The sequence below is a fragment of the Carassius gibelio genome, chromosome A19 (assembly GCF_023724105.1).
Source record: "Carassius gibelio isolate Cgi1373 ecotype wild population from Czech Republic chromosome A19, carGib1.2-hapl.c, whole genome shotgun sequence".
In the NCBI taxonomy this organism is placed as follows: domain Eukaryota; kingdom Metazoa; phylum Chordata; class Actinopteri; order Cypriniformes; family Cyprinidae; genus Carassius; species Carassius gibelio.
In genome coordinates, this window is record NC_068389.1 from 28,089,828 (window position 1) to 28,102,536 (window position 12,709).

Consider the following 12,709-nt stretch of genomic DNA (forward strand, 5'->3'; position numbering starts at 1 on the left):
TATACAAGTCAACAACAGATGAAACAAAACTCATTTCAGGAGTTTATGAAGTCAAGTTTGTTTGTATAGCGCTTTTTACTTTATAAATCGTTGCAAAGCAACTTTACAGAAGATTCATGTTTCTATAATATTTGAAGTCATTACAGTTAAATGTCATGATGACAGAAATGTATGGAAAAATCAATTAAAGACGATAAATACTAAGAACAGCAATATTGCAATCCAACTTATAGCAAATATATTCTTAATAAAACAGCAAGTGTAATTACATCAGATAATTCCAGCAAACATAAGCAAAAACTGAACTGCTATAATCACTATATACGCAAAAAATACAGAAGTCACAAAACCAAAGAGAAATGTTTCTACCCAGCTCCAATGATCTGGAGCAGAACGGTGGGGAGCTAGAAAGAAAGAACAAATTTTACATTTTTAAAATGATTTTTCATGTTTTTTAGAGCTTCTTACTTTACTGTTCTTCTGTCTTACCTGTGTTTTCTCCCGCTGAGCCAGACAGATATGACGAAATATGAAGAAGATTTTAAAACATTAATCAGTTTAACAAATCAAATCCCAAACTCATGATGCATTAGAAATATTTCTAAATACCTGCTCACCTGTGATTGTGACTGTGATCAAGATTTCTCCTTCAGTGTCCAGAACTCTGTATGTTCCTGCATCTCTGTCCAGAAATGATTTAATGATCAGGTTTCCATCATTATCATCATTCATTCGGTCGCTCTGAACCCCGTGATCTCTCGTCCAAACCTCCTTCCACTCTCCACTAGAGTTTGTCTTCACTTTATCAGCATCAGACACCAGAACAGACATCTTTAGCTCCTCGCCTGTTTTCACAGAAATCTCATCTGAGGAGAAACAGAAAGATATTAATCATTATTATAATGCTGTCAATCAATCAAGACCATAAACACAGATTTATGATTGGTGACCAGATGTAATCATTTAAAGAAGCAGATGCTGATGTTTGATCAGTTTAGTCTTCACCATGAATATGAAGTTGGTACTTCCTGATTTGTCGCTCCAGCTCTGTCTGATCATTATTGTAATAGATTCTCAAAGTGTATTTCCCAGCGTCACTGAAGATCAGATTCTTGATGACGACGTCACAGTTTCCTTCTTTAAACACTCGTCCACTACATTCTTCAGTCTCACACACTTCTATGATTTCTGACTGAGTGATTAAATCAATCTGAACAATATTATCGTCCTCATGTTCACATCTGAGTGTGATGTTTCCTCTCTTTTCTCCCGACACAGATATAGATGTGTTTCCTGCTGGCAGGATTTCTGCAAAAACAGATTCATTCAATTCAAAGAATCAATAAATGTGAAAAATGCATGTGGTGTTTCTGTTTATTCTCTGTAATCAATGTTATCATATTCTAGTGGTATTTTACTCAGCTTTTATTTTACTCAGCTTTTATTTTCAAGATGTTTCACCACACATTCAAGTGGATTCAACAGTTGTGAACTGTTTGTTGCATTTCTCCAATATTTAGCATCAGAAATTGTAATGATAATATTAAACTTTAAGGTTGTTGGTGATCTTTTGCTCATGAAAACATGAGATTGTGTTTGAATGGCAGCTGATAATTCTCACGTTCTGCAGAGTTCAGAACGGTTCATCTTATGAAGTGTGATGGTGTAATATGCTGTGAAATCAATCCCAGTATCAGCTATAAACTCAAATGGACAGATTTTGGGTTGTGTTATAGACTATATGACTAACCTACGATTAACCAACATTACTACGATTTGAGCAACATTCAAATAAATTTACTGTACACATGAGGAAAACACATAAGCCGCAGGAACTTTACCCAGAAACTAGGGACTTTGGGCTGGTACTCTGTGTGTTTCCACCGCAGGAACCAGGAACTAAATAAAGTTCCGGGTAAAAAAAAAAAGCCCCTCAGAAATGCTGTGTTGGAACTTATTTTTAAATAGGCGCTCTCTTTATAAATAAACCACAGATTTGAGTTTTAAAACAGAAATACTTTTAAAATTAGATTTTCCTAACATCACAGAAGTAATAACTTTATAAACTACTTTACTTCTAAAATCGATACTTTTAGAGTTAAAATTGTAACCATTCAGCCGTCAGCCACAGTATCGCATCAGACAGCGCGACAAATCTCGAATCTCCCTTTTCTGTCCAAGATACTAGAAAAGGTGGTATCCTCACAATTATATTCCTTCTTAGAGAAAAATGTTATCTGTGAGGATTTCCAGTCAGGATTTAGACCGTATCATAGTACTGAGACTGCTCTCCTTAGAGTTACAAATGATCTGCTCTTATCATCTGATCGTGGGTGTATCTCTCTATTAGTTTTATTGGATCTTAGTGCTGCGTTTGACACAATTGACCTCAACATTCTTTTGCATAGACTTGAACACTTTGTTGGCATTAATGGAAGTAGATTATCATGGTTTTAATCATACTTATATGACCACCATCAGTTCGTAGCACTGAATGAAGATATATCATATCGATCAAAAGTGCAGTATGAAGTACCTCAAGGCTCAGTACTATGGCCGCTACTCTTCACGCTTTATCTGTTACCCTTGGGAGATATCATCAGAAAACATGGTGTAAGCTTTCACTGTTATGCTGATGATACTCAGCTCTATATTTCTTCGCGGCTCGGTGAAACACACCAATTTGAAAAACTAATGGAATGCATAGTCGATATAAAAAACTGGATGACGAGTAATTTCTTATTGCTAAATTCGGAAAAAACTGAGGGGTTAATCATAGGGCCTAAAAACTCTGCATGTAATAACCTAGAACACTGTCTAAGACTTGATGGTTGCTCTGTCAATTCTTCGTCATCAGTTAGAAACCTAGGTGTACTATTTAATCGCAATCTTTCCTTAGAAAGCCACGTTTCTAATATTTTGTAAAACTGCATTTTTCCATCTCAAAAATGTATCTAAATTACGGCCTATGTTCTCAATGTCAAATGCAGGAATGTTAATCGATGCATTTATGACCTCAAGGTTAGATTATTGTAATGCTTTATTGGGTGGTTGTTCTGCACGCTTAGTAAACAAACTACAGCTAGTCCAAAATGCAGCAGCAGGGGTTCTTACCAGAACCAGGAAGTATGACCATATTAGCCCGGATCTGTCAACACTGCACTGGCTCCCTATCAAACATTGTATAGATTTTAAAATATTGCTTATTACTTATAAAGCCCTGAATGGTTTAGCACCTTAGTATTTGAATGAGCTCCTTTTACATTATACTCCTCTACGTCCGCTGCTTTCTCAAAACTCAGGCAATTTGATAATACCTAGAATATCAAAATCAACTGCAGGCGGCAGATCCTTTTCCTATTTGGCATCTAAACTCTGGAATAACCTACTGTTATGTCCTTAGCCGTAATTTAAGGTGTTATTTGTGCAGTATTTAATTATTGCCACTATGTTGATTACAGTTTGTTTTGGCAGTGTTTTGTCTCTATTCTCTCTATGCCATCCAAAAGCTTAATGAAGATCAGCTGGTTCTGATTGTCATCAATCACCTGGTTGCTCTGATTGGCTGCTGGAGGGGAAGCTTGTGGATAAATGCTGAAGACTCCATCTGAAGTGTGCCCTTCTTGGTCTTTGCAGCCTCTAGAGACTTTTCACCTGCCCCAGACCATAGCATGTGTGCTAGTTGTCTGTTCACGTTGTTGTTGGTGTATACAGTTTGAAACATTGGAGAGGTGTGGTTTATTTGTTTTTGTACAAGTAAGCTCCCAAGGTTAGACTTAAGGTCAAAATTTAATTAATTTTGGAGCCGTAGGGAGGAGGACGCCATTTCTTTTATTGTCCATGTTTTCACCTGTGTTTGGCTAGAAAGGGAGTAAGGTAAGACTTTTGTTTATTTTGGATTTTGTTTTCATAGATTAGAAAGTACTCCTTTTTTGTAAGTTAGATCTGTTATGTTTGTTATTTTGGCCTGGTCCCCTCCTGAACTTTATTTTGCTCCATGCTAAGCATCTTTCTTTGAGTTTGTTAAATAAACCAAAATTCTAGACCATGACAAGTCTGTGTGGTTTTATGTGGTATGCTGGGACAGGAGAGGTCTCCAGGTGGTTTCTTGTGGTTGGATGTAAGTTTGTTTGGCTGCTTTAAACTTTGGTGGGTGGGGAGGTCTTCTGTTTTATTGGAAACATGGATTTTGATTTGATAAAGTTCACGCTGTCTCCTCCTTTTGAGGAATACAACTGTTGTCGAAAAAAGATCTGCTTTTGATAGCTGACTTTTATAATGTTACAGTATCTAAAGCTGCACGTAAACAAGCAATAAAAGAGGAGCTTTATAGCAAGTTAGTAGAGGCAGGTGTTTTCCCAGAAGAAACACTCAAGCAGCGGGATGAGGCTGGCATTGAAACAAAAGATGACTCAAGCTCTGTAGCTAGCGGTAAAAACGCAGCTTCTGAAGCTCCTCAGTTAGCCCTGAAATTAAAAGAGCTTGATCTTGCATTAAGAAAGCGGCTATGAGCTCTTGAAATACAAGCAGATCGTGACATTAAGTTATGTAAGCTTGAGTTAGAGGTGGAAACTCTGCGTAATCACCCAATTCCTATACCTTGTTCTAGGCTGCCTTCCTCTAGTGATGGCATTGTGTCTAAACCTGAATTTGATGTTAGCAACTACATCAAATTAGTGCCACGTTTTCGTGAATAAGAGGTAGACTCTTATTTTGTTGCTTTTGAGCGGGTAGCTGCAAAGTTTAATTGGCCGAAAGACATGTGGGCTTTACTGTTGCAGAGCAACCTCGTTATCAAAGCACAAGCGGTATGTGCTGCTTTGCCAATTGAGGAGTCATTAGACTATGATACTGTGAAAACCGCTGTTGAGGGCATATGAGTTGGTGCCGGAGGCGTATCGACAAAAGTTCAGGGCATGTTCAAAGCAAGCCAAACACACTTATGTTGAATTTGCAAGAGAGAAAAAGGTGTTTTTTGAAAAATTGTGTCTTGCTAGTAAGGTTACCACGTTTGAAGAATTGCAAGAATGGCTCTTACTGGAGGATTTTAAAACTTGTGTGCCAGAAGGCATTGTTGTTCATTTAAACGAACAAAAAGTGGCAAAACTTTCTAATGCAGCTGTGCTTGCCGACGAATTCGCACTTACACACCGAACTCTCTTTTCCTCAACACGTCAGTCTAAAACGTCCCTGACCACAGAGTCTAGAGTTCAAGATGCACTCAGAGTGAATGCCAGCAAGAATAGTGGTGGAGGGAAGTCGTTCTCAAAGAGCACAGAGGAGGGTTTGCTTTTACTGTCTTGATCCTGGTCATATGATTGGGGATTGTAAGGCATGGAAGCAGAAATCCACAAATATAAAGCCTAAAGGTGTGGCATTTGTACAATCTGTTCCTGATTTGTTTGCTGCTGAAACATCATCCTATGGTCCTTTTCTTCTGAATGCTTATGTGTTGCTAGCTGGTGACTCTGCAGAGAAGTGTGTGCAGGTTCTTAGAGATACTGGTTCAGTCCAATCCTTTGTGCTTGAGGATGTTTTGCCATTCTCTGTGTCATATACTGGTGTAAATGTCCTTGTGCGTGGTATCGAGATGGGCTGCATTAGCATTCCACTACACAATGTTAACTTGAAGTCTGACCTTGTTACAGGCTTGGTTCAATTGGGTGTGTGTAAACGGTTGCCTGTAGATAATGTCGGCCTCATACTGGGTAAGGACCTTGCCGGTGGGAAGGTTTTCCCCAGTCCAATAGTTGTAAGCAAGCCAATAATCTGTGATTCCCATGATCTCTCTGCAACACATCCTCTAGCTTTTCCAGCATGTGCTGTTACACATTCTCAGTCAAGAAGCTTTCAAGATGTCATGATCTCTCTGATTCTTTCCTGAGGGAGCAACCTAAACTGGTAGAGTGCAAGTTATCTGTTGAGGATGAGATGGTGTCTGAGCATGACGCCCAGCTTCCAGTCGAACTTCATTCCATAGTGGGTAGGGAACATTTGGCTGCTGCCCAGAAATTAGACCCTACACTTGTCAACTGCATTAGTGCTGCAGTGGACGGTTGCAATCTTTTGTTGGCAAAGGTAGCGTACTTTTGGGACGATGGGATTCTGATGCGCAAGTGGCAGCCCAAGTTTTCAGACGGAGGTGCCTGGCAAACAGTATATCAGATTGTTTTGCCTTACAGCTACTGTTCTCATGTTTTGCAACTCGCACACGCAAATGTTCTTGCTGGACACCTTGGTGTCACAAAAACATTTCAGAGAATTGTTAAACATTTCTACTGGCCTGAAATCAAGTCTGCTGTCTCTCGTTACTACCGCTCATGTGACATCTGTCAGCGTGCTGGTAAACCCAATCAAACCATTCCTAAAGCTCCTCTTCAGCCAATTCCTGTCATTGGAGAACCTTTTGAGAGGCTGGTGATTGATTGTGTAGGGCCTCTTCCAAAGTCGAAACATGGTCACCAGTATATTTTGACAATAATGTGTACTGCTACCCATTAGCCTGAATCCATACCATTGCGTACATTGAAAGCACAAGTAGTTCTGAAAGAGGTCGTAAGGTTTTGCACAATATTTGACTTGCCCAGAATTATTCAAACTGACCAGGGGTCAAACTTCACCTCAAAAGTGTTTGGACAAATGTTGAAAGAGTTGGGAATAAAACATCACATGTCTAGTGCGTATCACCTGGAGTCACAGGGAGTGGTGGAACGCTTTCATCAAAGCCTAAAAACTTTGGAGTGTCTCAGGGCCGAAGTTTTCAGGGTCGTATGTCATTGAACAGAAACTGAGTGAAACCGATTACGTTGTGAGTACCCCTAATCGCAGACGCAAGAATAGACTATGTCATGTTAACATGTTGAAGTCCTATGTTGCACGTGACTCAACTAAACCAACAATACTCTCTGGGCCACTGAGTAAACCTTGTTACTGTAGTTCCTAACTATGTTCCTGTTGATGAAGATTTGTTGCTGGCTGAACCTCAGACTCCTAGTGTGCGTCTGAATAATTCTGCTATTTTTGGTAAAATCGATTCACATTTGTCATACTTGCCAAAAAGTCAGTGTGAAGATACAGAGTAAATCCTGCAAAATGAGAGATCATGAAGACCGAGGTGGACTACCTGCTTAAAACCGGGCTGGCTGTACCTAGCCAAAGTCCCTGGAGCTCTCCATGCTTGCTGGTCCCAAAGCCCGATTCTACCTTTTCGCTTTTGTACTGACTATCGAAAGGTAAATAGCATCACAAAGCCTGATGCTTTCCCCTTGCCCCGTATGGAAGATTGCATGGATAAAGTTGGTTCTTCAAAGTTTGTCACAAAGCTAGACCTATCAAAGGGCTATTGGCAGGTCCCCTTAACTGCACGTGCATATGAAATCTCTGCTTTTGTCACCCATGATAACTTCCTCCAGTACAACTGTATGGCTTTTGGGATGCGAAATGCCCCAGCCACATTCCAGAGGCCCATGCAGAAAGTCTTGTAAGGGTTGTGCGACTGTGAGGCCTACCTGGATGACATTGTGGTCTATTCAGATGTTTGGGAAGGCCACATCCGTAGCTTGGAGAGGGTGTTTAGCAGGTTGAGTAATGCCAAGTTAACTCAGAATCTAGCAAAATGTGAGTAAAATCTAGTAAAACAGCTAAGGCTGTGGTAACTTACCTTGGAAAAAAGGTGGGTCAAGGTTGTGGAAGACCCGTAACTGCAAAGGTTGCTGCTGTTGTTGAGTTTCCTGTTCCCGTTATCAAGCGTCAATTACGCCGGTTTCTTGGAATGGCCGGAACTACCGTGCGGGAGTAGAACTTCCAGTTTGCTACTTCTCTAAGAAGTTCTATAAGTGTCAATGAAACTACAGTACCATCGAGAAGGAAGCTCTCGCCCTGGTGATGGCACTTAAACATTTTGAAGTTTACGTTGGTGGTAGTAGTATGCCTCTTGTTGTCTATACTGACCATAACCCTCTAGTTTTTCTCTCTCACATGTGCAATCTAAATCAGAGTTTGATGCGCTGGTCACTTTGTCTGCAGGAATATAACTTGGACATCAAGATTTTGTGCAGTATTTAATTATTGCCACTGTTGATTACAGTTTGTTTTGGTAGTGTTTTGTCTCTTATCTCTCTACGCCATCCAAAAACTTAATGAAGATCAGCTGGTTCCGATTGTCATCAATCACCTGGTTGCTCTGATTGGCTGCTGGAGGGGAAGCTTGTGGATAAATGCTGAAGACTCCATCTGAAGTGTGCCCTTCTTGGTCTTTGCATCCAAGTGGGTATAACTTCAGACTGAAGATCTTCAAAATTGGGCAGAACCTCCAAAATGGGGCGGGGTCTCCTTTCACAAAGACTTTCAGCATTGGCTGTGGCTTCAGCCAATTGTTACTGACTTACATTTCAAAATAAAACTTTATAAATTAAACAATGTTTCTAGTTCATCTAAAATAAAATTATTTAAACGGGAATCACTCAGGAGTGTTCCAGTGGAGGGGAAATATTTTACTCTATCATTTTATTCTAGTGATGCTGGGTGTAACTTAAAAAAGTGACGTGACATACAGCCAAGTATGGTGACCCATACTCGGAATTCGTGCTCCGCTTTTAACCCATCCAAAGTGCACACACACAGAGCAGTGAACACACACACACAGAGCAGTGAACACACATAGAGCAGTGAACACACACACACACACAGAGCAGTGAACACACTCACCATGAACACACACCCGGAGTAGTGGGCATCATTTATGCTGTGGCGCCCGGGGAGCAGTTGGGGGTTCGGTGCCTTGCTCAAGGGCACCTCAGTCGTGGTATTGAGGGTGGAGAAAGCATTATACATGTACATGTACCCCCCCAGTTCCTGCTGGCCAGAGACTTGAACTCACAACCCTTCATTTGCGAGTCTGACTCTCTAACCATTAGGCCACGACTCCCCCAAGGTGCCATTGTCTGGTGAGTCTCATATCGCATGATCTTATTAACTGTTTATCTCTTGAACTGCAACTCTCGTTACCACGCTATTCAGCGCCAATCCCGCCTTTCAGTCCATTTCAGTGGTTAAAGTAAGGTGTGGGGTAGGTTTAGGGGTTAGTGTCTTTTGTTGCTTAGTGTAGGAAACACTTTAACTGACACAACCGATAAAAACTTCAGAATCAGCTGTGGGGCACTGAAGTGGATGCGCCTGTCTGTCAATGGGAGGAAGCCATGCCCTATTTTGGAGCTCCCACCCTGTTTTGGAGTTCCCACCCTTATTTAGAGATCTCCAGGCTGCAGTTATACCCTTCTCCAGTCATGGGTCAAGTCGGTCTGCAAGTGTCACTGTTTGCATGAATAAATCATAGACAGTAAAAGAAATGGACGCAGCGACCCCATTGGAGACAAGTGAAAACAAGTGAAGTCCATTAGAAGCAGCACTTCCTGGGGGTCGGGCGCACTGCGCAGACTCTAACTGAGCTTGATGACGTAAATGTCACGTGAGCAACCTGTCTGACAATTGTCTTCTTATCACTCTGTCAAGAGAAATCTAAATCACCCACCGAATCTTGCAGACGTTGTTAAACAACTTTGTCCCGTTGCTTATATGGACTCTCTATGGGCTTCTCCCTTGACTTTATGCTTCCACGTCCCCCCAATAGCCTCATAGACAGTAAATGATTGCTTGCGAGCTTCTCCTCCTGTCCATATGGTAATTTCTCTACTGTGCGACAGAGGGTCGCCAGGTTATGACGTGTATTTTGTGTTTCTTTATAAATAATGAATGGACAACTGGAGTCTTTAAATGCCTCAGATGTAAATTTATTCGCTGTTAAAGTGACGCCAAAATGAATGGTAGTCAATGTAATGTTAACAGCAGGTGGGGGTCTGCTAGCCAATGGCGGCACCCAGGGGTGCTTCAATAAAATATGAAACCCTGCCCCCCTGGAGTAAAGTTCCTGCGGTGGAAATGCGGTTGTAGTTCCTGGGGGAAAAATTCCCTGACACAATTGTTCTGGGTAATTTCGGTGGAAACGGAGCAATTGTCCCTGCTGGCGAGGTAGTACTTTTTCAAAGTTCTGGAACTTTTGGGACGAGACTTCAGCGCTAAACATCCTGATTGGTTGAGTTCACGCAGCATTGTGATTTCGACCACCATTTATTCGCATCATTTTCAAAATATTACTGTTACTGTGTCATGAAATGTAATTTTAAAAGTATTTTAGGCGAGAATGTAGTTGTTTCAAAGTCAAATCTGTGTTTTTTTTTAAAAAGACAGCATCTATTTAAAAATTATATTTTATAATTAACCTCTGAAGAGACATCAGAGCCAGTGGCACACATCAGAAAGTCTAGCTGAGGTGAGGCTGCTCTATGGTGGATACATGAGGACTGAGCTCCCGCTGATCGCACACACCTCGGCTAGACCTTCTGATGTGTGTGTGTTTTGGGTAAATCTAACAGGTAATCTTTTGTCTATTTCGTTTCATTGTAATGGCTGTATGTATACACATTTCCCTGAACTAAGTAGCCTACATTTCTGCATCTGTTATTATGTTTAAATTAAAATGAAAGGAGGCAGTGGTATTTGATATCCTATTTCGTTTTATTGTAAATTTACAGAGAGGATAACAGCAGTAGCCAAGTCATCAAAAAGTATTACAGGATTTGTGTCGTCGTGGACATCACATTCCCGAGTCGATTGCACAAAGTCTGAGCTACCGAGGATGTACATTCAAAATTTGAATAGACTATTTTGTATTGGGAAACGCGCGCAGAACTACGTCACCAGACTATTTGCATTATCTTCCCGGTACTTTACACCACGCTGGAAACACAGAAAGCAACAGGTCTGAGGGAAAAATAGTTCCTGGGAAAAAAGTTTTTGGTATTGTCGGCGGAAACGTGGCAATAGATAGTTATCCTAAAATGCATATCTTAAAGGGATAGTTTCTGTCATCATGGACATTTGAAACCTTTATGAGTTTCTTTCTTCTGATAAACACAGACGTAGACATTAATCACACAGAGACATCAATGTCCTTTGTGCTAAAAGAAGAAAGAATCTCATACAGGTTTGAGGGTGAGCAGACGATGATAGAATCTTAAGTGTGGATGAACTATTATTTCTGATGTATTTCACTTCATGGTGTTTGAATATTGATTTCCAGAATGTTTCAGGAAAAAATCATAAGAGGAAAACAAAGCTACATTTAATACATTTAGATTACAATTTTGCTATGCTATGCTATGTGTTAAATAGCTTAAAATATTTGCTGGATATTGTTTCGAGTCCGAACCATTTAGGGTTTATTCAATTTGTAGATCTTTGTTGGACGAATCGTCAACAGAAATCACTTGGATGAGTGGTGTGATAAACAATTGACTAGTTTTAATAACTTTATCTAACACTGAAAAAAGTTTCAGTCCATTAAAAAACAAATGACACTGACCCTTTTGATAGAAGAAACAAAACATCAGCAGAAGAAGAAGAAGATTCAAGCATTTGGACCTGATGAAAATAGAAGGCTGTTATGAGACAGAGACATACGTCACAATCACAAAAGATAAAATACTTTGCTCTGCTTCTTATTAGAACATGATAATAAGAATAAGAAACAAATCTGAGTTTTATTAATGATGCCAGTGTAATCCTCAAGAAGACTGATCCGTCAAACACAAATGTCCAATGGACACAAAACTTTATACAATTATTTTTCATCAGACATTCAGCATAAACATTTCGAGACATTTCTTCATCTGCAGGTTAAGTTTACAGAAATAGAAAAACATTGGTAGGCTATAATAACACAAAACATACATGCTTTATATTTAATAGCATCTAAACTTACATGGTGAAACTTCTGCATCAGTCTTTTGAACACCAAACTGAATCCTCTTCTGAATCCTCTGAAAACACACAAAATTATGACAAAATACCCCTCTGGACAATCATTCAGGTAAACACAGACAGTTGTGTCAAGTGAATGAAAACAGCTGAGAAAGAAATGTGATGTGTTGTGTATCTATCAGATCCGAGTATCAGGTCTTAAAGAGACAGCGCCCTATAAATACTGCTGCTGTCATTAAAGATCATCAAACTACGAAACAGCTGTGATAAAAGAAAACGTATTGTGATCCAAACCATGAGATTTGTGATCCTTGAACCACTTATTAAAAAAATAGAAAGAGAAGATTTTACCTGAGTGTTTTGTTTTGCAAACCAGCAGGTTTAGCAAGATTTGAGTCAAAACAAAACTGAAAGTAACTTTGGTGAACATGGGATATTTAGAGCCTCCTACTAACGAATAGTGTGATGATCATTAGTGACTGTTCTGTTAAAACACATTGAGCCGTCGGAAAATGATTCTGATTTGACATGATTTTGTGAATTATTTGTTGAATAATTTGAATATGAATTTAAGAATTATAAAGGAAGCTCAGTTTCCTGTTTCTTCATGTTCATGAGGAAGCAGACAGTAAAATCTGATCTCAGATAAACTAAACATTTCGTGTGACTTATCTGAAGCAACACCACTGAAGAAATGTCACTTCTGAATTCTTATTTAGAGTTTAAAACATGTAATTGTTGAAATCTGATTAGATTAGATACTTTCAATAGCTGTATTCCAGTTCAAGCGTTGCATTCCCCCCAAGATTTACTGTATTTAAAACCCTAATGATTTTCTAATGTAGTTTTCAATATCCAGCTGCATGTACAGTACATTAAATAGCTTAGAACA

The 12,709-nt window shown here is 39.7% G+C and overlaps 2 protein-coding genes and 1 long non-coding RNA gene across 3 annotated transcripts in view; 2 read left to right on the forward strand and 1 right to left on the reverse strand.

Moving 5' to 3' along the window:
* The window catches only part of LOC127935349 (uncharacterized), a 159,897-nt gene that overhangs the window by 85,726 nt on the left and 61,462 nt on the right, over positions 1 to 12,709 (forward strand). The window lies entirely within an intron of this gene.
* LOC127935370 (uncharacterized) overlaps positions 1 to 12,709 on the forward strand; it is a 77,062-nt gene that overhangs the window by 23,907 nt on the left and 40,446 nt on the right. The gene's annotated exons all lie outside the window — the stretch shown is intronic.
* On the reverse strand, positions 239 to 11,858 carry LOC127935361 (uncharacterized). Its single transcript, XM_052533165.1, has 6 exons — positions 11,819 to 11,858; positions 11,420 to 11,478; positions 1,006 to 1,308; positions 618 to 866; positions 490 to 504; positions 239 to 404 (listed from the first exon to the last, which is right to left on the reverse strand). Coding segments are annotated over exons 1-6 (762 nt in total). The 5' UTR covers positions 11,821 to 11,858; the 3' UTR covers positions 239 to 270.

Coding starts and splice junctions, on each gene's coding strand:
- LOC127935361 (XM_052533165.1), bottom strand. Junction 1,309..11,419: donor TTGTTTCTTCTATCAAAAGG/GTCAGTGTCATT, acceptor CTGTTTTTGCAG/AAATCCTGCCAGCAGGAAAC. Junction 867..1,005: donor GTACCAACTTCATATTCATG/GTGAAGACTAAA, acceptor GTTTCTCCTCAG/ATGAGATTTCTGTGAAAACA.